At 38.8% G+C, this 27500-nt stretch overlaps 2 protein-coding genes and 2 non-coding genes across 7 annotated transcripts; 2 read left to right on the forward strand and 2 right to left on the reverse strand.

Annotated features, from left to right (window-relative positions):
* Positions 1-73: 73 nt before the first annotated feature.
* Positions 74-5864, forward strand: exosc9 (exosome component 9). The gene is made up of 12 exons (XM_058640637.1): positions 74-238; positions 1004-1098; positions 1446-1565; positions 1690-1792; positions 2610-2747; positions 2942-3024; positions 3718-3850; positions 3965-4053; positions 4151-4297; positions 4878-5065; positions 5293-5368; positions 5484-5864. Exons 1-12 carry the CDS (start codon positions 173-175, stop codon positions 5545-5547), a joined length of 1302 nt encoding a protein of 433 aa, XP_058496620.1. The 5' UTR covers positions 74-172; the 3' UTR covers positions 5548-5864.
* Positions 5865-5998: 134 nt separating this feature from the next.
* Positions 5999-6070, reverse strand: trnaq-cug (transfer RNA glutamine (anticodon CUG)). The gene has a single exon. It is a non-coding gene; the product is annotated as a tRNA-Gln (tRNA).
* Positions 6071-6222: 152 nt separating this feature from the next.
* On the reverse strand, positions 6223-6296 carry trnai-aau (transfer RNA isoleucine (anticodon AAU)). Its single transcript has one exon. It is a non-coding gene; the product is annotated as a tRNA-Ile (tRNA).
* A 2836-nt stretch (positions 6297-9132) lies between these two features.
* Positions 9133-22559, forward strand: LOC131467343 (ribosomal protein S6 kinase beta-2-like). 4 transcript variants are annotated; one of them, XM_058641188.1, is made up of 16 exons: positions 9133-9318; positions 10488-10542; positions 11124-11161; positions 11301-11329; positions 12315-12383; positions 12556-12703; positions 12852-12909; positions 13006-13106; positions 13447-13537; positions 14040-14130; positions 15028-15135; positions 16946-17008; positions 17446-17523; positions 19716-19823; positions 19971-20083; positions 20564-22559. In XM_058641188.1, exons 3-16 carry the CDS (start codon positions 11125-11127, stop codon positions 20739-20741), a joined length of 1272 nt encoding a protein of 423 aa, XP_058497171.1. In that variant the 5' UTR covers positions 9133-9318; positions 10488-10542; position 11124; the 3' UTR covers positions 20742-22559. The 4 variants fall into 4 exon arrangements, with proteins under 4 accessions (XP_058497171.1, XP_058497170.1, XP_058497174.1 ...); XM_058641187.1 differs by having other exon boundaries at positions 9134-9318; positions 11301-11415; XM_058641191.1 differs by having other exon boundaries at positions 9161-9222.
* The last annotated feature ends 4941 nt before the right edge of the window (positions 22560-27500 follow it).

The raw sequence follows: 27500 nt of genomic DNA on the forward strand, positions 1-27500 counted from the left end.
CAGTCATTCCCTTATTAACTGGTTGCCAACCGCCAATCAAAAATAAGAGAAAAAAGAACGTTATGCACTTCCGGGTCAGGTTTACGAAAACAGTGGTACCTGCGGCTCCATGTGAGTCTCTGCTGTAAAGATATTTCATTTGTTATTTACATGAAGTAAAACCATCGAGAGGATGAAGGAGACTCCTCTGTCCAACTGTGAGCGGGACTTTCTGCTAAAAGCCATCGAGGAGAAGAAGGTGAGCAGGTTTTCCAGACGTTACTGATGCTTTAATCTGAAGAGTTTGTTAATACAGGCAGATTAAATGTTGTCTGAATTAAAAGGATATAATAATGGTTTTTGATTTTATTTGGTTTTGCCTTTTTGTTTTTAAAATAAGTTTTAATTAGCTTTAAGAGCTGGTTAGCTGGCTTTTCATTCGGTTTTTTTTTTGAAAATGCTTAGTTTGAGTTGAGTTTCTATTAGCTGTAGTGTTGTAGTGTCACATTGCTTGTGAACCAGGAGTGTTAGGGAGCTCAATCTCAGGAAAACATGAGCAACATTTTAGTTGAATGGTGGTTGAATGCTATGTCTAATTAATTTCTGACTTCTCAGAGAAAAAAAATGTGAATTCAGTTTCTTATTTGCCAAATAAATAACAATAACATCTTACGTTTTAAACAAGGTTTTGAAAGATTTCTAAAATAATTATGTTTTCATGTGTTTATAAAAGCACTGTATATCCCCTGTAAATCACTTAAAGGTCCAGTGTGTAAGAATTAGTGACATTCTATGGTGAAACTGCAGGCTATAACATAAGGACTTCTCCACTCACCCCTCTCTTTCCTTAGTGCATCAGGTAACTTTAGTGCTCTTCCAATATCAGAACGAATGATATTCCTCTTCAAAAAAGAGAGTTGCTTTGTCCATTCTGGTCACTGTAGACACATGGCGGAGCAATGTGCCGGCCTCCCGAAAGCAAGGGCTGAACATGCACTCAACCTGTCCTGTTTTGTCCCTGCAGCGTCTGGATGGACGACAGACCTACGACTACAGGAAAATAAAGATCAAGTTTGGCACAGACTATGGATGCTGCTTTGTGGATCTGGGGTTAACCAGGTAACCACATGTTTTTAAGTCTGTGTGTGTGCAGTGTCTGCCTGGTGAAACTCATGTATGTTTTTGAAAGCCTTTAATGAGATCTGTTACCTTTTTATATATGAATTGGGTCTTAAAGCTATGTGTAACTTCTGTCACCAAAACACTGAGCAGAGCAGTGAATCAGAGGGCCTCACATACATACATACATACACACACACACATATATACATATATGTGTGTGTGTGCACACACATATAGGCATATATATATATATGTGTGTGTATATATATATATATATATATATATATATACACACACATATATATATATGCCTTGCTGGAGTATCATTGTGCTACTCTGTACAGGGTCATGGCTCAGGTGTCCGGGGAACTGGTGGCTCCAAAAGAAAGTCGACCAAATGAGGGAATCATGTTCTTCAACATTGAGCTGTCGCCAATGGCCGCACCAACGTTTGAACAGGGCAGGTGAGGAAGAAAACTAAAGAGATTATGTCTGCTTTGTATTATATTTCAGATTGAGTTGAGAGGCACACTGTCTAATAACTGTGTTGGTCTATAAATTGCCTGTTGGGTTTGTGTTTCTCTGCAGACAGTCTGAGTTATCAGTGAAGCTCAACAGACAGCTGGAGAGATGCTTGAGGAACTCCAAGTGCATTGATACAGAGTCCCTTTGTGTGGTATCTGGAGAGAAGGTAAGAGGTTCATGCAGCTGTCCTTGTAGCTGTTTAAGGACTCATTGACTTCCATTCATTTGGACAACTTAACCAAAGGGTTTTCCCTAACCGTAACCATAACCAGTTTATGCCTAACCTTATCCTGAACACAATTTAAATCTTAGCACCTAAACTTAACTACTTCCTCAGAAATGAGGTTCTGCCTTGTTAAGACCAGGTTTTGGTTTCCATGAGGACTACTGGTCCTGACAAGGTCAATGTTTATGCTTGAAAAAGCCATAAAGAGGCAACAAATACAAGAACATACACAGAAAAGGAAAGAAATATTTAAGAATTGCTTCTAAATTAATTTTTCATTGGTCAGTATTGTAGTATTCACAAGCAGCTGGACAAATGGTCCCCGCTTTTGATACATTTATTCAAATTTTCCAACTGATTCCTAATGATTAAAAAAAAGCTGTTATAGTAAAGGTTGAGGCTGGTCAGAAGACATTTAAGTTCATGTCATTGATCACGGGTGTTGCTAATTTTGTGGAAGCAAACAGTTTTTGACTGTCCTCGGAAGACATGTGTTGGAATTTTATGGTTTAAAGACTTTGTATGGAAAACCTACTTAAAGTAACCCAAATAAATGCATTTTGAGTTAAAGTATAAGAACGTTTCAGTGTCAGTTTCTCTGAGTTATATGTCTGAACATTCTACCAATTGGCAATCAGGAGCGGCTGAAAATGGGACTTGGCCACTCCAATTGGTATTAGTATTGATAAAATCCTAATGAATACCCATTTCTAATCCACTGTGGTGATACTGTGTGTGTGTGTGTGTGTGAGAGCAGGTGTGGCAGATCAGAGTGGACGTACACATGTTGAATCACGATGGGAACCTGATGGATGCTGCCAGCATTGCCGCTATTACAGCTCTGTGCCATTTCAGACGCCCCGATGTCAGCATCCAGGGAGATGAAGTCACAGTGGTGAGTCAACAGCAGCAGGTGGCGGCGTCTCGGTGTCAGTGGTCACTTCCTGTTGGAACAAATGTCAAATGCCTCTACCGCAGAATAATTACAAACTCAAATACACTGTATTTGGATTATACTGTATATATGATAAGAAAGCCTGACTTTATTGTAATTTTATATCTAATCTGTGTTTCTCTCTGCTCTAACAGTACAGTCCAGAGGAGAGAGACCCTATTCCCCTGAGTATCTACCACATGCCCATCAGTGTCAGCTTCTCTTTCTTCCAGCAAGGGTAAGACGTCACATCAACACCTCTTTTCTTCACATCATTTTAAAGCCATGCTGTTGAAAACCATCTGGAATAACGTCTATAGTCTAATAATATAAATTCAAAGTTAGTGATGACAGCAAATGTGTATAATGTAACTTTATATTTTTCTGTATGGGTAAACCTGACATTTCTAAGAAGCGTTTGAAATAAATAAATCATAACTTAATTTTACATGTGGTTTTCTTTAAACATATGCATGTAAAATGCATGCAAAATATTGGCTTAAAAAAATCTGCAAATTTGTTTGGCAACCCCCCTCAAAAATGATCTGGTTACCCATCTGTTGGTCCTGACCTCTAATCTCTGGGAGTTATTGTTTTAGTTACCTTTGCCAAGAGGTTACATTTTCATCAGTGTGGATATTTTTTCTAGGTTTGTTCTTCTGTTAGTGACTTCTTGTCTCCAGTGTTTGATGGATAAGTGGTCACCCAAGTATGTTCCCATTAGAGTTTGGGCAGAGTTTACCCAATCTACCCATGATATCTCTGTCAAAACTCATCAGATTTGAGTGTATACCTTCGCAACATCTTAACAGATCAGGATGATTTTTGTCATTCCCAGTGAAGCCAGTATTTTACATGTTTCTTTAATCTTGGATAACACATTAAAGTCATATTTTAAGATCTTACATATTGAGCTCTTTACATTTTGCAGGACGTATCTGCTGGTGGACCCCTGTGAGCGGGAGGAGCGGGTGATGGACGGTCTGCTGATGATCGCCATGAACAAACACAGAGAAATCTGCTCCATCCAGTCGAGCGGTGGCATCATGCTGCTGAAGGAACAGGTGAATGGACCCCTGAGTATTAGTGTTGTACTGTACTGTCTTTCAGAGAATACTGCTACCTGTTCAATATCGTCATAACTGTTAAATTGAATCATTTGTCTTTGGTGTTGAAAGGTTATGAGATGCAGTAAAATTGCCAGCGTCAAAGTGTCTGAAATCACAGAACTAGTTGTCAAAGCCCTGGAAAATGACAAGAAAGCCAGGTGAGCAGTAGCATCACGTTACCAAAAGAAAATATTCTACTCTGGAAAACCAGGTGTTGAAGATAACTTCTCTGGCTGTGTTGATTTTTCTTTCTAGGAAGGCGGGCGAAAAGTGTGGCTTTGCAGAATCTCTTCCTCAGGAGCGAATCACAGCTCTGAAAGTGGGCAAGACTCCAGTGGAGGTGATGGATGTGACCGAACAAGCCAATGACATCGTCCAGAAAGCTGAGGTCTCGCCTCAGACGTATCCTAAACCAGAGGTCTTAAACTCTACTCTAAGTAAACGCAGCACATACTGTATGTTGTATGTGCTGACATGTCAGCAATTAGTATGAGTAATTAACTATATTTTTATAACAATAATAATAATAATACTACATAGGTTCTATTTTTCACATTATTAAATGTAGGTTAATATGAGATAAATGATATATGTGTTCTTGATTTTTCTTCTGTTTTTTGTCATTTATAGATACATCTTGCATCATAAATGTTTTTTTATGAACAATTTATCTTTACCTTTGGAAACGAACACTTCTATTTTGAAATGGTCTGCAGTATTATCATGATGGAATGAGAAGATATCAAGATTTTAAGCTCAAATTGCCCACCACGACTGAAAAGATTTTTCCCAAACTCCACTTGACCAGAGTAGTTCATTGGCCCCCAGATCATTTAAGTTTGATGCCCCTGTCCTAATCTGAGCCCAGATATCTACGTCAACGCTAAATTAACTACATTGGCGTAAAACAATTGTCATCACCCCCATTTCCCCCCCCCCCCTCCAGTGCTTTGCAGAGCTGTTCTTTAACTGTTCATACCAGAGTACCATCTCCACTGGTGCCTGTCCCTGGTGTCGGGCAGGTGGGGCAGGGGCAGCAGACCACCTGGGGCCTAGAGGAAGAAGAAGAGGAGGAGGAAGAGGTAGACCAAGAGGAAGAGGAGGAAAGTGACGACAGCACTGAACAGGACAAGAAAGTAACAAAGATGGAAGAGGAAGACAGCAGAGGAGGTAGTTTGTGCAATCTTAATCTTGTTTATTCATTAAAATGGTATAGTGTAGGATTAAAGAGTGAGATTTTTTCAAATAATGTATTTTTTGAGACGATTGATTGATGGGTTATAAGACATTATTTGAAGATAAAGACAAGGCAGATTAACATGCAGTTGAAGAGGTGTACCTAATAAAGTGGCCATTTGAGTGTTTATTGGTCATAAATAATAATTCATGTCTTGTAGATGTTGTTGAAATATCAGACAGTGAAGAGGAGGAAGTGGTCATTCTTCACCCAGAGACTGCTGACAAGGCTCTCAAGTGAGTGAAGGTTTTTCAAGTTCTTTTTAAATTTAATTCATATTGGACCTTATGAATAAATATAAGACTGCATTTGGCAAATATGAAGTTTCACATCATCTTTCCTTTCTCTCAGAAACACAGGATCCAGTTTGCACCAGAAGGGGGCAGCACCTTCCAAGCAAAAACGGAAAAAATGATCGCTTGAATGCCATTTGCGTTCACTGCAGTCAGAGGATGTTGCAGCAGTGCCAGACATGACCGCAGCTCTTCATGGATTGAAATTATGTCTCATGTCATTTAGAAAAGGAAAATGAACACTGGAATCTCAACATCAGACCCTTAACTTTACAAATGATTTCCTGATGTTTCTTTTTCAACATTGTAAAAGGTTAAACTTTTATAAAGGTGTGATTTCAAAAATATTACGGAATTTAATGGAATTATGCATAGATAATCCTTGTTTTATCTTGTGAAAACAATGCTACGGAGCAGATTAAAAGGCAAAATACAAATACTTTTTTTTTTTTTTATTTCCAGAAAATGTTGTTGTGAATGTCCGGCCTTTGATCGGTCACAAAATAAATAGAAAATTGATGGTATGGGTAGTTTGATTAAATATGTGCAAATTTCACCACAATTTCAAAATTCAGGTTCCACCGAGATTTGAACTCGGATCGCTGGATTCAGAGTCCAGAGTGCTAACCATTACACCATGGAACCGCTGGCTCATGTTGAGGACACTATTATGTTATAAACATTACAACCTGATAATATGTAATTATTTTATGATTCGAGGACGACCGCAATACGATTTCATGATTAATCGACCCTGTTGACCGTGACCAAAAGGTTCTGTAAGATGGAAAAACGTATGGCCCGTACGGGGATCGAACCCGCGACCTTGGCGTTATTAGCACCACGCTCTAACCAACTGAGCTAACCGGCCATTTTGACCACCTCATTTCACGTTTGTCCTCAACTCTAATTACAGCCCTCAAAAATACTAACGTCCACTTAAATGAGCAAGCAGCCATTGAGGGTATAACTCCCCACTCTTTAATTGTTTTCTTGCGCATTGACATTTTGTGAAGAAAAGCCGTGATCCCGATCAACCCACGAATGGAGGTTCGTGCAAGACGTACAAGCAGAAAATGCGGCGGTCCATGCCAGAGCCCCCACGGTACCAAATACACACACCATTCTTTCACAGGGTTCACTGCTGTTGACCTGTCCAATGCCTTTTTTAGTGTCTCTGTACATCTAGACAGCCAGTACTGGGTTGCCTTTAACTTTAAAAAAATCGTACACTATTAATATTATCTCTTTATAAAAAAGCAGTAAATTGTATTGTTTTGGTGTAAATTTGGTAGCATACAAACAAAAGGAAAATACAGATTTTGTTCAATTATAACTAACTAAAAAAAAATATCAAATTACTACCCTAAAACCAGTTTTATTTTGAGGGGGCGCAATCGGCAAGTCAGTTTTTCAGATGGACTGTGGTAACATAGTCATGTGGTGATATGCAGTTACCGCATATCACCACTAAAACACACGAATAAAAACCATTCTCATGCCTGATACCGTAATTTTAAAAGATTCACTTAAATGAAACTAAAAATACACAAGAAAAAGTTTTTGTCTGCATTTTCAGGCATTTGAATGTTGCCTTCTCTATCACTCCTTTGTTCGCATAGCATTTTCCATATGTATCATTATCTGTTTGTGTTTATTATTATTATTATTATTCAGAGAAATGTTTTAAGTCTGTATTAGGAGGAGGCAGGGAAAACAAAACATGGCACTGGTCTGAGTGCAACGAGAATAGCCAGTCCTTCTTCTCATAACAGCTCCTGTTTTTCGTTTGCTGTTTTATGAAACTTTATAAAACTTACATATGTATCACAAGCTTTTTTGCACTGTTTTACTAGCTTTTTCCAAATGTTTAAGAGACAAAATATGATTTATTATGGACATTAGACACCGTTTTCTTTCCTTGGATTTTTTCCGCAAACCATCATGTGTACTGAATTGGTTCACATGTTGAAACTGCCCTCTGGTGGACAAATGTGATATTACATATAGAGGAAGATTTGACAGGATATTCAAAGCCCAATAAATGGTGAAGAGGTACATTATAAAACTTACATTATCACTGTGCACACAGAGGCGGAGCTGTTCATCCACGACAACGTCGTTCACAAACTATAAATGCGTGATATCTTTATACACAAATCACATTTTTGAATTATAAATGACAAATTTCTCACCTCGAATGATCCTAAAACTTTTATGCAATAAGACTTAGTCGACAGTAAAATCAAAAAATCTTTAAATTCAAAAGGCGAGACAAACGGTCCAAAAACAGCAGTAAGCGAGCGGTGGCAATCAGTGTAATCTGAAGCAGGTGAGTTGGATAGCAATCAGGTAAGGGGTTTCTCCAGCCAGTCTGCAGGGAGAAAGGCAATCGGACACACCCACTCATGCAGACAGGGAGAAACAGACAGACAGCCATATAAAAGTAATATAAAAGGAAACACATTTTGACTGGTCAGGGTTAAATTGCAGATATGTAATTATTAATACAAGTTATGAATAGTATTAACATTGTAGATGAATACTCTTGAATTAAAGACATGTAATGACAGAGCACATACACATGAATGGAAAAAGTGACATCCTTTGTCCCAGAAAGAATGAATGAAACAATATCTGAAATTATTCATTCATTTTATATTTATGGATAAGTAAAATATGGATATCTGTCAAACATGTGGATGTTAAATGTTGAAACAGCTCGTCACAGTTTCAGGACGTTAGGATTAAGTTGATGATGTTAAAAAAACAACACCACCAAACAACACCATCATTTGTGTTTTTGTTTGGTGTGTCCTTATGATGAGTTTTGTCACAGATCTGATGAAGCGGCATCACAGCGTAGGCCTCAGAATGAAACTCAGACAGAAAAGACGACAGAGAAGAAGAGTCAGAGTCACAGCAGTGAATCAGTGATGCAGCACATCCAGAACAAAGAGCAGCTGGTCTTCAGTCCAGTTCAGAGGAGATGTGGAATAATAAAATAACATGTGAACATGTTACAACACCTTACATTAACTCATTTACCAAAAACTCATTGTTTCGAGTTGTAATGGGAAAGTGATTGTATGAAAACAAATAAACAATGGAGTTCTGCAGCTATAACAGCTTCAACTCTTCTTTGCTGAAGTGTTTCTATGTGAATTTGTGTCCATTCATTCTGCAGAGCATTGATGAGGTATGATGTTGGACGAGAAGGACTGGCTCACAATCTCTGTTCTAGTTTATCCCAAACGTGCTGGATGGGGTTAAAGGTCAGGGCTCTTTGCAAGTCAAGTTCCTCCGTACCAAACTCAAAGTCAAACCATCTTTATTGTCGTTGCTTTGTCCACTAGTACACAGTCTTTTTGGAATAGAAAAAGACCGTCTGTTGACACAAAGTTGGAAGCAGAGCATTGTCCAAAATGTCTGTTCAGATTGTCCTTCACTGGAGATAAGAGACTGAGAGCCCAATGCCTGATTGAAGCACGTGAATTCAACACTTGTTGTTTTGGTGTGACCAAATACTTTTGTCCATTCTGCGTTTTTATTATTCAGTTCTTGTTACTTCCGCCCCCTATAGAGGACGACAGAAGGATAAAGTGGATATAGCCAACAGTAGAAGTAAAAGTGCAAAAGTATGGACTTAACTTGGTAGTACCATCGCCACACCAGTGTGAGGCAGCATCACACAGAGCGTTCACGGTCTGCTGCTGGAAACTGAAGAAGAAAATGAAACAGGGGACCTGAGGAACCCGAACACCGCTTCATGCTGTGTAAATGCAAGCTGTTTAAATGTAAGAACAAAGGCAGCCACCGATACCGATGAACAAATAAAAGACGACAATATACTTAGGCTTTTGTGAAGCAAGCGGACCACGGACTCAAACAAGGTACAGTAGAGATCCAGGTGATCCCGAGCTAGCATTAACCGATACCCCGTAGCTGTCAACAGCCTCCACTGTCATCGTGCCGGTAGTTAATGGTGTTTTTAACAGTGTTAAACCAGTGTTTTCTGGATCAAGTAAGCTCTGATGAGCTCAAACCGTGTGGGAGTCCGTCGCGTCAGCTCCTTTTCTGTCACGGTCATTCCCACGATGTTTTGGTGACCAGCTGTCTAATTAGCATGCTAACGTGAGAGATAAGCTAAGTTTGATAAGGAAACACTTTGCTAAATGCTATTAGCATTTAACCTATTTTTTTTAGGGAAGGGTTTGATGAATTGTTTTATGCTGAAAATATGCAGCTGTGCCACGCATGGTTTATTCTGTCTGCCAGGTTAGCGTCATGTTGTTGTGTTAGGGTTATTTGTGTTTTTTAACTCACCCACTCAAGGAGCTGCAAGAGGCGTTTCAAAGGAGTTTAGGGCCCCAGCCAGAAAGGGGGCTTCATCAAACAAACTGTAGTGGTGCTACACATTCATTCATTAACACCAAAGGCAAATTCATGAGAGGTGGAGGGATTGAATAGCACATTCTTCATCACTTTGTTAGTCAGGTTTTGCACATGTGGCTCCTTTTCACACATGGCAAATGCTGCAGGACAAAGTCTGGTTCATACTAGACTTTGTCCTGCAGCATTTGTCATGTTGCAGGACATGCTGTAGGACACAGTGTGACTGTCGCTGCATTGATATATTCTTTTCTAATTGTACATATTTGTGTACTTTACTCCCATGACATTACCTACCATACATTTAATGTAAGCTGCCTTTTTATACCTGATGTACAGCTGTGTGGTTGCTGTTTGTTTTATAGATTTATAGATTGGATTTGGTAACAATGGGGATCCCATGACACATTTGCGTTTCTGACTTCTCATTTGTAACACAGTGAACTCGGGGGGTGATTTCACTCCCAGTTACAACTTCTGAGTTCTGAATGAAAATGAAAACACATCATTATTCACCGACAAACATGTTATGAGCAAAGACAAACTCCTCTTTTTAGAGTTTTGGCTCCTGATTGAATAAAGTGTTGTGGTGTAGTTTCTCCAAGGTTTATTGTTGGAGCCGGAGATTGGGAGGCCAACAGACTGTTTGAGTGTATGTTCTCTGTTTCAGGATGGCGGGAGTGTTCGATATAGACTTGGAGACTGAGGACATCAGTGATACAGAGGTCTGTATACCACAGTGATTGATCATGCTGCACTCAGACAGTGGTTCCAAAAGACTGGGTTGGGACCCACAGATGGGTTGTGGGAGATTTTTTTGGGGGTCCCCAAACAAATTTGCAGAATTTTCCCAATCTTTTAGTTCAAATTTGATTCAATGATTAATTTACCAATTCAAAATGATATATAATTTAAAGCTTGGTACGGAAATGGCTGCAAATTTGTTATTGCATTATGGACAAATGTGTTCTTGTCACGATTTATATTGTGATTTGGGTCACAATACTTTGCCACCTTTTATTTAAAAAAAAAAAAAAAAAGTGGGTCCCTATGTGAGAAATAAAAAGAAAATAAACAGCGTGACTCAACTAAAATGCTGTTTCTGATTTTATTTATGTTTTTACAGTCTGTGCATAGTGGAGTATGCCATATACATGATTTGGGGATGATATTGTATTTTACATTTTTATCTGTCCGATATCTAATCCAGTGACCAGTTCAGTATACTGGTCACAGTACAGTATACTGGTTTCACTCATCCTTAATTATTGTTTAACCTCCTTGCTGTGTTGCTCCTCATCTGCAGGATGATGTCTGTGACTTCACCGTGCCAGAGCCAGAGAGGTGAGTATCATTCTGAAGTCTTAAAGGGATAGTTTGGTTTTTTGGAAGTGCCATTTTATGTGGTACATACACATGCTCATCTTAAGTATAATTGCTAAATACATCTTTGTGTGTCTGTCACCGTCATTCTTCATCCCAGTGTTCAGACAGAGGAGGTGGAGCTTACCAGTGAGTGCGTCAACAGAGATAGTGAGAGAGTTGGACCTGACTGCTTTGAGCTTCTTACAGTTCTGGGAAAAGGGGCATATGGCAAAGTATGTACATGCATTCCTCTGTGTGTGTGCGTTACACTGAGATGTGCACCTACAGTTTACTGCTGCTAACACTAATGTTCACATCACCATCATCAGCTTGGGTGAATAATTGATTCTGATTGGTCCATTATGACATTCTACACTGTTGTTTGAGTACAGCAGACTAGATTTTATAAAAAGTAGATTGCTGCTTTTGTATAATGTTTCAAGCAGGTTGGTGTTGTGATATTACAGCAAACATAAAGAAGACAAGTAAGAACTGTAACAATGAATCCCCAACTATTTTGAGTGTTTTTTTTTTAAATAATTAAAACAAGCTCTTGGTTTTCCAGCTTCTTAAATGTGAACATTTCATTACTTTTGTATTTTGTGCCATATAACAAAAAAATAATTTCTGTCCAAGAAAATAATGGACAGATTAAAGAAAATAATTGTTAGCTGGAACCGTAAGGACAACTTGCAGGTCCCTAGTGGTTTTTGTTTTGTTGCATGTAAGGAGACATGCATGAAAATCAATAGATCTAGAATCAAAAGAGCACGTATATTTAGAAAAAATTATCGTTAGCAAATCCAAGAAAACGTTAAACTTTTATGTAAGCTAAATTTGCACAAGTATCCTGGTTATAACCTGAAAATCTTGGTTTTCTGCTACGCTGTACTGGCACAGGTCCTTTTAATTGAAACGGGCTATGCCAATCAAAACTGAGGCAAAAATAGATTTTGGAAGATTTTAGATTTTAATCGATTTAGAGTCTTTGAGGATGTGTATTATAATTATTACCAGCCTGAAACAAGTAGGGACACAAGGAAAAACAGATTTAGCGCTCTGCACATTCTTAGTTAACTTTTATAAATCACACCTCTGTCATTATATTCTAAAAGAAAATGTCTTCTTCAAGGTTTTCCAGGTGAGGAAGGTCCAAGGTGCACAGATGGGGAAAATATTTGCCATGAAAGTCCTGAAAAAGGTAGAACAATGCAGCTCATCTTTTCACGCTTTTTTCCAAAATACGATAAGGATTACATTTAGCTGTTTTTCCAGTCCTCTTCCTCAAATGTCAAAATGTGAATCATCTGCCATTTCTCCCACCTCCTCCTGTCCTCCCCTGCTTTCCCTCTTTCCATCATGTTTGTCTCCAGGCTAAAATAGTGTGTAACGCTAAAGACACGGCCCATACAAGAGCAGAGCGGGAGATCCTGGAGACGGTGAGACATCCGTTCATCGTTGATCTACTCTACGCCTTCCAGACGGGGGGAAAACTCTACCTCATACTCGAGTGTCTAATTGGTAATGGACTGTAGATGTGGAGGATTAAAAAAGAAAAAAAGAAAAAAAACTAAACAATCAAGTCATGGTGGTGGGGAAAAAATAGATTAAAAGAGAGAGAAAACTTTGATAGCATTTACCATGTTGTTGTACTGTTGTTTATCACCAGGGGGGGAGCTCTTCATGCAGCTAGAGAAGGAGGGCATTTTCATGGAGGACACTGCTTGGTGAGGATGCCCCTTTTTTCAGCTCAGTATCTGCACTTTTTTTCTTCTTTGTTGTGTTTAGGTGGCAGTCATAGTAAATACCTTCTGTGTATGTAGTTTCTATCTAGGAGAGATCACACTGGCCCTTGGTCACCTCCACTCCAACGGGATTATTTACAGAGATCTTAAACCTGAAAACATCATGCTGAATCACCAAGGTAACATATGATGTGTTTTTATATAGGAGACATAACTGACATAACTGCCCACTCATCACTCCGTCTGAGTGGAGCTGCTGAAATGAGTTTATATGTGATCTTATGTAATGCTTATATTGCTAGATTATTACTGTGAGAGCACTAAAAAGGGTATAATAATTTTAATATAATAACACTGTTGTTCAAACAGCAAACACATTATAGTCCACTATATATTGGCAGTATGGGGCGATTTCTGACACAGCCATGGTTTTTGATTTGGTAACAGTTTAATTTTTTCAGCTTGAGCTTCAAATATTAACCCTGCATGGTATTTCAATTTGTCTTTTATTATTTCAAGGACACATCAAGCTGACTGATTTTGGCCTCTGTAAGGAATCAATTCACGACGGAAGTGTCACACACACCTTTTGTGGCACCATCGAGTACATGTATGTAATACTGCTCTCTTTCTCATATATACACAGTGCTACACATATAGCACCTTTGGTACCACATGTAAGTGGTCACAAAGGTGGCTGTATAAGGTACTGACATGGAGTCACCCAGCTCCGAGAACCACGTTGGCTGTGAGTGGAGACACAAAAACACATTTTACACATAAAGGCTCACCAAAGAAAATCTATGCCTGCTTAAATCTATGGTATCTTAATATATGTTTGTTGATCCACTGCTGCCTTCATTTGGCAAGCCTTTTTTTAAGTGGCTACAACCTGCTGCAGCTGTGTTTTGATCGAGCGCAAGGCTCAATGTGTCTCAGGCAGGTTTTTGGGATAGGCATGAAACAGCAAGGTCTGAGGTGATGGTCACTGGTATAAGTTGTGATTAAAATTAGAAAGCTAAAAAATATAAAATCACTAATTGCTACTCTGATTAGTTCCTTGTGTGTTTTGTGTTATGTCTCATTTCTTGGTGTGTCCTCTTCTCTTTCAGGGCTCCAGAGATCCTGACCAGGTCGGGTCACAACAGAGCAGTAGACTGGTGGAGCCTGGGTGCTCTGATGTATGATATGATGACTGGATCGGTAAGTGACAACTGTGAGAAATGGTGGTCAGAGCTGATGGGGAAAACTGAGCAAATGCTAGTATTTTGAGAGTTTACCCTTGGGTGGAATGGAACTTACCCCAGATCTCTCTGCTGTACTCATATCGCCTCTGAAGTGAGCTGTCCAAAAAGCAAGCAGTCTCACTGGGGGCCCACATAACCACAGTTTGCTTCTTTTATTTTCAAGAGGTGTCTGCTGCAGCTTGAGGTCTTCAGACACCCTAAAGTATATTTTCCACTGGTCAATAAAACCCCACTAACACCCTCTAACATCTGGATTTTGCCTGCAGTGAGAATAAATACGAGGATATTTAATTCCAGTTCAAATTACTCTGCAGTAGACACAGTTTTTTTTTATCAACTCCAGCTCAGATTGGCAGTAATAAAAATGTCACCATGGTAACATTGTCAGTGCTTTCTTTTGTGTTGCATGTTGGTTGTTTGAATATTTGTGTATTCTAAATTCCAGCACATGAGAGCTAGAGAAGGTAATGCAGTGTTCACTGTGAGATGCGCTAATGGTAGCAGCTTATTAGATGCATTCGATGACCCTGGTAAATTTCCTTATTTCTGCAGGATCTACAGTGTTTTGGGCTTAAAAGAGCAGCTTTTAGAGATTTAAAGAGATGCATTCAAGAAACCTCATAAAGTGTATAATAGATGCAGCATAAATTAGGTAGAAAGATTTGTATAAATATTTCTAATGAATAGTTAGAACCAAGCAAATCATGGAATATCAAGGCCAACCTATACTATCACTGTTTTCTATGTCCGCAGCTAATGTTATCTAATGCATTACCATCAAAATGCTGCACATTAGCAATGCTGTGTTCAGCTACTGTGTTGTTAACCAGCAGTTTACTTTTTTTTTCACCAGCCTCCATTTTCTGCTGAAAACAGGAAGAAGACCATTGACAAGATCTTGAAGTGTAAACTCAATCTGCCCCCATATCTGACCATTGATGCCAGGGACCTCATCAAGAAGGTCACACACACACACACACACACACACACACACACTCTCACTCCTTGTCTTCAATGAAATGTATATTTTACTTTCATGTTTTCGCACTCAAGCAGAAAGTGTTTAAATGCATTAATTAAAAATTATCAAAACGTAATTTAATCACTCATTCAGGTATCACTTTTTATGCTCAGTGATATTTCAGCCCTCAGATAAAATAGTCTGTGTTTTAAATGTTGGTTAAAAATAGAGGTAGACTCATTAATCGGGCCAATCTGGGGCCATTCTTTTATTCATCACAATGGTGCAGCATTATTATTTATTAATTGTTAGAATTATTAGAAATTACACATTTTTGAAACTTGATAAATGTGAAAATGTTTTTTTTTTATCCAAAAGTGTATTGTTCATGGTTTTTCATGACCTGAATCATGTATTTAGCTGCCATTGGTGTTGTTCAATAATAATTATAATGATCATAACTTTAATTTGTATAGGACTTTTCAAAAACAATGTTACAAAGTGCTTTCCATAGTAGAAAAACAAATCAGTGGGTTAAATTAACTGGTTACTAAAGTTAAGCACTTTTTTTGTATTTGCTGTTATCAGATGGGTAAGAAATTAAGTTGTTTTCTTCATACACTATCAATCTGTTTCTTTCTTGTGAAGAAAAAATAATAGTTTTGTTCTAAAACAACTGATAATAAGGAAATAAAAAAATAATCTACATAGTTACTGTGTCCAACAATTAACTATGTAAGCAGAGAAAGGAATCATTTGTGATGATTTAGGTGCAGTTGTATAAGGTACTTGTACATAGTCAGTGCATTATATCCAGGTGACTCCACTCCAGCCACATTCCAGCTTGCATTAGAAGCTGACACCTTTTTTTTTTTTGTTACAGCAGCATAAGTGGGGAAAAAGGACACAAGAGACTGAATGACACACACAAACACATTGACACATCTGTTTTGTTCTCATGAACAGACGTGACTTCAGTGTGTATTTGAATACAGGGTGGGGGAAGCCTGATGTGACCACGCATTCAGGATGCATTTTAGTGCAAGGTTTGAACATACTTGGTGCAACCCACATGTGGTACTGTCATTTCCTTGACTTTAACTAAAAAAAAAAGACAATGCAAAGAAAACTAATTCACTAGTTTTGTAGTTATACTTTAACAGCCATCAAAAGCTCAGATTTTGAGAAGAACCATTTGGAGTGAACAAACTAGTCCCACTTTGTGTTAAATGAGTTTGCTCATTCACTTGTCTCCACTCAGTGCTTTGTAAAATGAGAAGCATTTACAGCATCCTTTATTTCGTTTTATTCTGGTATGAATGCACATTAGCAACAATATTATAAATACACAATGTTATATATTATGTATGTGTATTACAAATTTATTCTAGGGGTGATTTTAGGGCCGACAGTGGCTCAGGGGGAGAGTGAGACGGCAAGACACTTGACCCCACGTTGCTCCTGATGGCTGTGCCCGGCAGCGTGTGAATGGGTATGAAAGATGTGTGATAGTGAAATAATAATAATTATGCACTCAGTGAATGGGTGTGAATGGCAAAACTGTAGTGTAAAGCAGCTTTGAGTGGTCATCAGAGATTTTGAAATACAAATCATTTACCAATTCAAATTTTAATCATTTTAATTTAGTTTTAATAGTCTTAGTAGTTGCACACAGTCATTACTCATCATCTTAGTTATCTCTTAGTTAGTGATGTATGTTGTGATTTGGCGCTATACAAATAAAATTGAATTGAATTGAACCATTATAATGAAATTATAATGAAATGCTTCTTTCTGTTGATTGTTTCAGCTGTTGAAGAAGAATCCGGCACAGAGACTTGGCTCCAGTAAAGCAGACTGTGCTGATATTCAGGTTAGTAACTGTGCTAACTGTCAAACAAATTCATGCCTCTTAAGTTGTGAGATACTTTTATTAAGACTGTGAAATATTGTTATTGCAATATCATGTTAGAATATTGTAATTTTAAGCTCCTATCACCCACCCCCATTGAACATTTGCTTTCTTTTTTTTTTCTTTGCTTTGACTAGACTAGATGCTCTTTGACCCCCAGGTCATGTGACTTTGACACCCCTGTTAAAGGATGTATGCATAAAATAAATTCCTATGTGCAGCAGAATCCAAGTGATAGATACAAGACTATTCACGTCATAATAATAATAATAAAACCTGAACTATCCCTTTAATACACATGTCAGTGCCATAAGAGAAGGTTTAAATGCATTAAGGCTCTGATTAGTCTTTATTAAATGTTTGTATTTAAGTTTAATGGATGAATTGATTGTGTGCAGAAACATCCATTCTTCAAGCACATTAACTGGGATGACCTACTGAACAAGAGAGTGGAGCCTCCATACAAGCCACAGCTGGTGAGTCACAAGTTATTTTATTTTTATTATGTTAAATAGCTAAAGTTTATGTTGTTGTCAGGACATTCTGCTTGTCTTCATATCTTCCTAAACTAGATGTTCCTCAACCTCACTGTCTTTTTGCCAAATACGCCTTTCTTAGGCCTAGTTCACACTGGATGGGTTCTGTCGCGCTGCATTTTCTTTTATACACGTGCTGTGATGGACAAAGAAGATCTGTTAATAATGATACTGACATTGTTCCAGCGTTATTATGTTAGACTGACTCCTCTCACTGCAGTTTTAGTGTCTAGACTTAATCTTATATATTGTGTTTTTTTTAGCAGATGTACACATTCTCTCTCTCCCCGTCTGAGTAAACAAAAAGTCAGCCGAGCGAGACGCAGCACAGCAGCCTGATACGCGCGCATGGTGCCGACCTCTGCAAAAGCAGTGGAACTCACAAGCTGGCTCAGATTATTTATGGTCAACGCACATCACTGTGCTTCAAAAGCAAAAGAAAGTAGTCTAGTGAAACTAGTGAATAAGCAGGACGTCAGTGAGTAGGACATCCCTGTAATTACATCTGATTTAGATAAATAAGGTGGTTTTCATTCCATTCCATTCCATGTCATTTAGCAGACGCTTTTATCCAAAGTGACTTACAAGGGAATTGAGTACAACCTACCAGGGGTGGAGTTGAACTTGCGACCATGATGTCTTTTGCACACAGGGTACCGGTCTTAACCACTGCGCTATCCCTCTTTGTTAGACCATATTCCTTATTTATATTCTCAGTTTTTGATTCATTTCAGAAAGATTGATAAACCTTTTTTGGAACACTTCGAATGTATAATAGGCTACATTAAAGTAGTAAAAATGTCTGAGAGATGTTGGAAGTGTGTTATACAGCTTACATTTATATTCTTCCCTTTGTGACTCTAATAATTCCTCCATGAAGGCTCCTCTTCATGAATTCAGCAGTGTTTGATGGCCCCTCCGCTCTTGTAGAGCTGCTTGTAAAAGCAAATCTGGTCCGTCAATCTCCCCTCAGACACCATCGCACGTCACCATCGCAGCCGGCGCGTCATAACAAAAACTCTGAGCTGCGTGACCTAGTGCAGCCATAATTTCCGGACCCCATGCATATGTGGCACGGGCTGTGATGACATAAGTACTGGCATGTGCACCCTTACGTTAAGTGATACTATGGGATATGCAAAACCCATGGTTGGAATCATATCACAGATGTTGAGTCAAGATTTTGAATCAGCAAACCAGTTTTAACCAGGGTTCATACGGGTGCTTAAAAGTTCTTAAAATGCTTGAAACACTGACTATCATTTGCTCATTAGATGGAGGAATAAATAAATATTAGTAGATATTGGGCCTGGACCTTGCCTGTGTGTCACAGTGGCTATTATAAAACTGGATTTTGGTTGTTTAAAGCAAAATTCCACTGCTAATGTGATAGAAAGAGTGAATCTTTTTGATTGTATGTATATTCATATAGTATTAATTTACTGCAGCTGCAAGATGTTGGGAAATCATTAAAAATACAAAGTGTTTAAATTTGACCATAGCCATTTTTTTATTTATTTCTATTTATTTTGAAAAACCAACATAAACATATATAATGGGCAAGAGTTCACATTTGTGACAGTGGAATGCTTTTAAAATGAAATGACACAACAATATGAATAAAGCTATTCAAAATGGAACCACAATGATAAATGATAATTATATGAAAGGTCATTTGAATGAACTTACTAGTGATTATTTTTTATTAATCCATTAATCTGACGTTTATTTTGGTCATAAAATCTGTTGTTCAAACCTCAAAATGACGACGTTCTCAAATCTCTTGTTCTGTCCACAAACCACAATATTCACTTTTAAGAAGATGAAACAAGTTTTATTTGTAAAAGAAAAACGTGTATTTAACATTATTGTTGCAGCCCTAAACATAACTAAAGTAAAAAGCAAATATAAACAAGAGCACCAAAAAATACATGTTGGAGTAAATGTAACTTTTGACACCTTTTTACTGATGTGAACAAATGTTTGATAAATGAGTTTAATTTTCTATAATAATAATTCTTATTAATTGAAATGCTGGCTCCCTGTTTTTATAATTGAAGCCCTGTCTCCTCTCATAACCATTGTATCCTCTCTTGTGTCTGATGCTGAGTTTCCTCTGTGTGTCCATGTAGCAGTCAGATGAGGACGTGAGCCAGTTTGACACCAGGTTCACCAGACAGACACCAGTGGACAGTCCAGACGACACTTCCCTTGGCCACAGTGCAGAACTCGCCTTCGCTGTGAGAAACTCTCTCTCATCCTTATCAGTCTGTTTTAAGTTTGTGTTTAATAACAGTAAAGGTCAGGTCAAGAGTTACTGCCTCTTAAATGTGATAAAAAAAAAAAAATGTCTGCCAAGGATAAATGTTCTGTTTGTGACCATGTAGGGTTTCACCTACGTGGCTCCGTCGGTGCTTGAGAGTCTAAAAGAAGGCTTCTCGTTTGAACCCCGCACACGAACTGTACGCCGACACAACAGCAGCCCCCGCACACCCATCAGGTAACACAACGAAATTCATAGGAACATGTGCAGCTTATACCTGGTAAATGGTCTGTATTTATATAGCACTTTTCAGGTAAAATGAGGAAGACGAGCCAGGCTGTGTATGGTTCTACCACATGCAACTGAGGCCCTGTTTATTGTCATTGACAGAGAAGTTTTTTATGGGCACAACCCACATACTCAACTCTGCTGCTCAACCCACAAATGCATTTTCCTTACAAATGTGGCAACATTTAAAAGAGAAATAAACAGGCTTTTCAACGGTTTAAGATTTATAGCCAACAAGCATTGTTATAACAAAGAAATGAACCAAACACAAATGTCCTTACTTTTTGTGCTAAGTTTATAAACAAGTGTAAATAAGGTGATGGACCACAGCCATTGAGTTAGAAAGTACACTAAAGTACTGTGATTATGTTCAGTTTTCACATTTCCACTGCAAAGACAGATTTAATGTAACTCTTCTGATTCTTTCAGTCCACTGAAGTTTTCTCATGCCGGACCCTTCAAGTCCAGCCTGGACAGAGAGCCGGATCTCTTCTCTCCCACCTCTCCGATGGTTGCTCCAGTTTCGGTGCCACTGGAAAATGGCACCGCGAGTCAGCCGATCAGGACCCCGGCAAGGAACAAAAAGCAGAAGGGACATCGCAGATGAGGAGGGAAATGTTTAGGGTGTGCAGTCTTTGCAGCAGGACTTTGGTCAGATTCGTATTTCTCGAGCATCGAGCTGAAAGTGCTTGTTTATCTTGTTTTTCTGGTATCGTGCTTTTTTGGAAGTGGTTTAACTTTAGAGTTCTTTGAAAAACCAGAAGGCTTCAGTTTGCTTTTTTATCCCTGCCATCACATTCATCACTGATGCAGCTCGTCTTAAAGTCTCACTCCGATCACTTCACACTGATTTCACTCGATCAACAAGGAGTTTTTAGTCTTTCAAACCAGGGTCGACAACCTGAGTTTAATCACTGTTCTCACATGGTCACTGGCATTTTTACGACTTCATTATATCTGCTCCTAAACTTCTGTCACACTGGGACATATATATACATAGGTAAACTTTGTTGGGTGTTAAAATATTTTCTGCAAATAGACTTGAAGTGAAAGTCCAGGTTCTTCAAATGTGGTTTTGAGGTACTGACACTGTCTAGAACCTGGCAGGTTTTCTGTCACTGAAAATCTGTCTGCTCGCAGGAACAAAATGAAAAACAGAGTCTCTTAGTAAAACACATGCCTGAATAAATCATCTTAAGAATATATGTTTACCACTTCATCACTTCAGTCCATTGAGTAAATCTGTTATTTGAAATCGGAGCACACAGGAGTTGTTGATCCACTGCTGCCTCCACCATTAAGCTCGAATGTATTATTTTGTGACTTAGCCGTTTGAAGTCTTTTGATTGGCTTTTATTTAAGTGACATAAACTTACCAAAAGCGGCAGCAGTAGACCAGCAGTTCTTGTGTCCCTGCAAACAAGAACACTTCTCGATGGGTTTAGGTTCTAATGGTGAGATAAAATTGCATCTACAATCTTATGATATTGTAGACGTATGGATTTCCGTCCCTGCTGACACCGTGTTTTCACAGAGAGCAAACCTCTGTGTCTCAGGCTGGTTCTCGGTGCCGGAGGTGCACGCAGTGCAGCGCCTATGATGTGTCAGTGCCTCATACACAAACAACACTTCAAAAAACTGTCACTTTAAGGTGAGGTGACTGGCTTAATCTTGTATTAACTTGCACATGTGATTACAGCAAAAAAGGGAAGCTGCTGATTTTTCTTTTTGCTTTGTTTTTGGTTTAATTATTTTGTCAGATTTTAATCAGTTTATCAGAATCAAGCTGCCTGGACAGTATGTGTGTGTGTGTGTGTGTGTGGATTGTGTGATTGTATTATTATTATAATGATCTACTGCTGCATCGTACATTAAGTTAAATATGCACGACAGTCGGGTCTAGTTAAAGTTCTCTATGAGAGAACTGAGCGTCTCTCAGTTCATGTCTCAGCCAAAGTGTTTCACACCCTCTGTCCTCAAATTGTAAGAAAATGGACCAATCCCACTACTGAGAGCATGTAACACTATATTTATTATTCAATAATATGAAAAAGGAGGGTTCAGGAACATACAACATCCATAAAAACAACGATGTACAAATCAAGTAAGCAGTTATAATGATGCTTTCAGAGCATAAATCATGTATAAAAAGAGTATTTTCAGACAAACAGAACAAGCCTATTTTTACACCTAAAACGCCTGAAAAGCCAAATCATGTTAAACATGAAATCTTATTTTAAGTGTTCAATTGTGATTGCCTCACATGCCTAAAACAAAAAAAAGAAAAGTTATGTGGTTCAAAATTAATTTCATTGGTGTTTTTTTTGTTTTTCTTTGAGTGACTCATCGACATATATGGAACCAAACCCAGTGGGCGTGGCTCTATGTCTTGTATTATTTGCAATAAAGAAAACATTTGGATGAATCTTGTCCCAGTCACATACTTTGAGGTGTGTTCACAGTCAGTGGGTAATGCCAGAGATTTTTTTTTTTAACTTTTTTTTTAAGAGGTCTGCATTTCTGCAGACTGTACCTCAGGGAATTACCCAGAGTTCATAGGGTAAGAATAGCCGTGTTACGATCTGGCATGTGAGCCACATAGGAACATGGAGGAAGCAACATAAAGCCAGATGTTGAAAAGAAGAAAGGCAGTAAATCAAAAAAAAGAAGAGGGAACTAAAGGTGGAGAACAAGACGGGTGATTTTTTAAACATAATGAAAAACATTACTATTACAAACAGAGCCCGTGCCTCTAAAATAATTATCGGAGTGATCATCGCTGATGTTGACATTGCAAAAGCTACATTTTCATCTAATTGGAGGAATGACCACATTTTAGAGAAATGCTGAGTAAAAACACTAATCAAACCATGTGATCTGTAGGGTTAATTTAGGTTAGGTTTATTAGTTAATAAAGTAATATGGAGCATAAACTGTTGCAAGTGTACACTCAGGATATGAATATGACTTTTTATATGTCATTAACCTTGTCTCTTTCTCTCCCTAGTGTGTCTTTCCTTCCTTCTTTCTCTCTCTCTGTATCCTCATCTTGCAGGTTGCAGGATTCAGATCCAGTTTTCGAGGCTATTGCTATCATACATATCATCACCATTATTATTATGCTATAATTAAAAGTCGATATCAGTATAATTTTTATCAACACTCTGCTGCTGCTTATATAAATTGCAGTGTATTGCTATAAACATGTCATCATTGACTGTATAAACTTGTAATTTGATACAGTTGAGCAAAGTGGGGTTAAATGTCTTGCCCAAGGACACATTGGCATCTAGCAGAGCCGGGAATCAAGTCCACAACTGTCAAGTAGAAAGGTGACTCGCTCTACCTCTGAGCATATGTTTCCTGTCCATCATGGTTTTCTGGAGAATAAGAAGCTGTTTAACTGGCTTTGGCTTCTGTAGTTCATGTGATTGAAGTTCAGGGAACGCTCATACGAATAAATGCCGAAACATGCCTTGGAACTTTGTGGCTACAAGCAGTATTTTTGTAATGAAACATAAATTTAAAGCACATTTCAGTAGTGAAAATGACAAATCAAGTCTGTGAAGGTTCTCAGTCATCCAGGTCATAGTCGTCTTCTGTGGTCAGCTGTCGGCGACTGACTGGACAACAATTCTCAGGTTTAATATCACAATTCATTTTGAAACGAGAGCAAAAGAAATGCATTCAAGGGACAGTGCAATTTTTCTGAAGTATGGTAGTAATCAGATTTGACACAGTCAAGAACAACCCTGAGCCAAAAAGGTCTATTGCTGATTTTAGCCACTTAACAGAAAGGCTCACCTAATAAAATCGAAACCCTATTTACTCTGCGAAACTTAGTTTGCCTCACTGTTAGCCTTTAACAGACTGCAAACTGAAGTCTGTAACCTGCTCACTCTCTCACATCAAATTTGATGTGAAGGTTGTGGGTTTGACACCCAGTTCTGCGGGTTAGGGTTATGGTTACAATGTATCGACTATATTCTCATAATATTACTTTTTCTCATAAATAACGACTTTATTCTTTGTGCTTAAATAGTTTATTTTTCTTTCAACTTGGCCCCAATACTCCGTCATGCTCAAAACCATTTAACTGATTAAAACTAATTCCTCTTAAAGTTTATCAAGAAGCATTACATTACATTTAATGACATTAGAGAGTGTCACAAACCTCCGTTTAACAGAATACTGCAGTATTTCATTGGGCCAAAATAAACCTGTTGCATATGGTTTAGCCTGGAAACAAGATATCTACATGATTCAAGGCAAATATTGTAAACAGTGAGTTTCTGACCCGTTTGAGGCAACAAGCACGTTTGCCCTCCTCATCAGAGGAATTTAATAACATTTCCAGTAAAACATCCAGCAAGTTTCAAAGTGTTTGTATACAAGGAAAGAATAAAGAACAGAAAACATATGCTTGGCTTCCTCTATTGTTCTGAAACAAGCTTTTAGAGTTCAGCCAGAACTGGTCCAGCATTAATTGGGCACAGAGGAGAATGAGATTTGATCCTCTTCAGTGCCACTGCCAACACTTGATTACTGTCAATGTTTTATTATGTCATTAACAATGTATGAAGGCAGCTGGCAGCAGGAACTGATTGCCTTGAAGCTGTTAACATAGTGCTATTTCATCTGTATATATGATAACCGTTGACATTCATTCATTCATTCATTCATTTGCTGCCACTTTATCCTCCACCTGAGGGTCATGCTTGAGCTGGAGCCACTCCCACATTCACAGTTTGGACAGGTACTTTTTTTAGTACCTGCTCTGGCGAGGTTCCAAGTGAGCTGAGACGATACTATGCGTGACGTCACCAGACTGCCGGCCACTGATTGGTCAGAGTGCCGTCACAGGAAGAGACGTCCGACACAAGAATCAAGCCGAACAATGCCGAACTGTAGATCAGTTAAAAAGACTTAACAATCCTAAAAATGTGGCTTAATCTCCAACAGTTACCAGGGAAATGTCTAAAATGTCAGTATTTAAGGAGTCTGGTGTATTTAGCAACAGCACTGCCAAAACCCGGCAAACGTGAGCAGAGTCACAACCTGTTCACTCGTATTTCAGTTCAGTGACTGTGTCAGACAGTCTGTGCTAGAACTGGTGGAAAAGTGCCATAAGTGAGCAAACACGGTTGAGGACACCATTGAAACCACAGACAAACCAACTTGGGACCCTTATCGCCAGCCCAAATATAACCCTCATGGGGCCCCCATGGACCTGCTTGCTGGGTTCCCAAGGTAAATTCAAACTGGGTATTTCTTGAATGACCATTCAGGAAAGAACATGGTTCAGGCACTTCCACCCTGACTTTATATGACTGCTAATGGAATGTTAGGCTAGCAACTACATATATACATATCTAAAGATTATGTTGATAACAATGTTTCCCCTTTGTGCATGAGATATTTTTCTTTGGAAGCTATTTTAAGTTACTCTCTACTGCACAGCACAGCCGTGATAATGATCCTGTGCTTTTCCTACAGGACCAGTGGTTATGGACTGATGGTTTCTGGTTCTACAACAACAGCTGGAGCAGTGACTCTCCAGACGGCAGCAGTACCTCCTGCCTATTGCTCAATTCATATGGTACAAATACACACACAATGGTCCAGGGACCGTAATGCAACAATCTATGAATTGCTGTCACAGACCACAGCAGTAAGTAGCCCAATGGCTTGTGACCAGAGGAGAGGAGAAAACAATAGTGACTCTGTGAGAATGAGTTCATCTCACACATGGATTTCATTTTCAGAATGAGAAATCTGAGCCAATTGTGAGAGTTTGGGCATTTGTTCATGTGCACAGTCGTATAACACACTGCTCCAGTATTGTTCTCGCCATTTTCAAAACCTCTCCTTTAAGACGGGCATGCTTTGTCTCCATCAGTGTAATGTACTCTAATGTCTGTATGTCCATTTTGGTTCCCTAGAGGCTTTTAAGGGATGTTCCTACAGTGAGGATACAATATAAGAGAAAATAAAATACATTCAGGTTGAGACAGAGAGACAATTATTTTGTGGTACCACACACACACACACACTCACACACCATATGATCTATTTTGTAGGCCATTCATCAACACTAGTATCTTGTTTTTGACACTGACAGCAGTTTCGTATTTCAGCTAACTTCCTGTCCGTTGCTGCCGTTACCATTCCATTCACGCATCCATCCATCTTCTACCACTTTATCCTCCACATGAGGGTCGCGGGGGGCGCTGTGCCAATCTCTGACATAGGGCGATAGGCGGGGTCACACCCTGGACAGATCGTCAGTCCATCACAGGGACACATATAGAGACAAACAACCATTCACCCTCACACTTACACCTACAGTCAATTCAGAGTGTCCAATCCCACTATTCCCCTCCCTCCTAATTATGTAACACATTTGATAATAGGGCGGGGCATTCACTCACAGCCTAAGATCATGAGCAGAGAGGACTGCCTCTTTGTGGAGTCCTGGAACCTGATTGGACGTTGGAAATGTCTACTTTTATGGTGCATTACATTTGTAGTTGTAACTCAGAATTTCTGAGGTCATTCAATGAAGAGCATTATTAATGACTTGTATCGCTAACAACGGCTCGATACAAGATACATCTGCGTCCGTGGTTTATTTGGACTTCTCCACAGGAACATGGTGAACTCATGTGTGACATCACTCCCATTTCCAAGTTCCGATGTAAATGGAACACAACATCACTGTCAGATAGAGGCATAACGTAAAAGAGAGAGCGGCCCTGCATTTAGTTCAACCAAAACCTGTGTCACCCTTTAAATAAAAGCATACATTTAAAGACCATACATTTGCTGCTCATCCATTATTAGTTTAAGTTAGATGACTGACAATCTAGCTGTTTTCTGTTGATTTTAATGAAAGCTTTTCATCGACAGCCCTTTTAATGATCTAAAACTTTTAATCACATGCCCAACTCATACACACCTTTACGCTCACGTGAAACAATTCAACGAGAGATTTGTGAAGACATTAAAAACCTGCATCTTTTATGGGAGACTTGACACACAACCACAAATATGAAACAAACACACACATTCTCCAGTGGTAGGTTTTTGTGTTGCAATAAATCTCTTGCGAGTGGTGGGCAGGGTTAGAGGAGGAAAAGGTTAAAAGTGCATAGTGTGCAGTTGAATCCACAGAATTGTTGTAAATGTTTATAGCATGCATGATTCTTTTTTCCTCTCCGACTTTCACAGCCCAGGGGATGATGTGTCCTGATGGCTGGATGAGCTTTTAATGGCTGCTGTTATTATCTCAAGTACAACTCTCTGACATGGCCTGAAGCCAATGTAAACACACTATGAGCAAATGTCCTGATTGTCTGCACATACA

This window comes from Solea solea, chromosome 10, assembly GCF_958295425.1.
Source record: "Solea solea chromosome 10, fSolSol10.1, whole genome shotgun sequence".
In the NCBI taxonomy this organism is placed as follows: Eukaryota; Metazoa; Chordata; class Actinopteri; order Pleuronectiformes; family Soleidae; genus Solea; species Solea solea.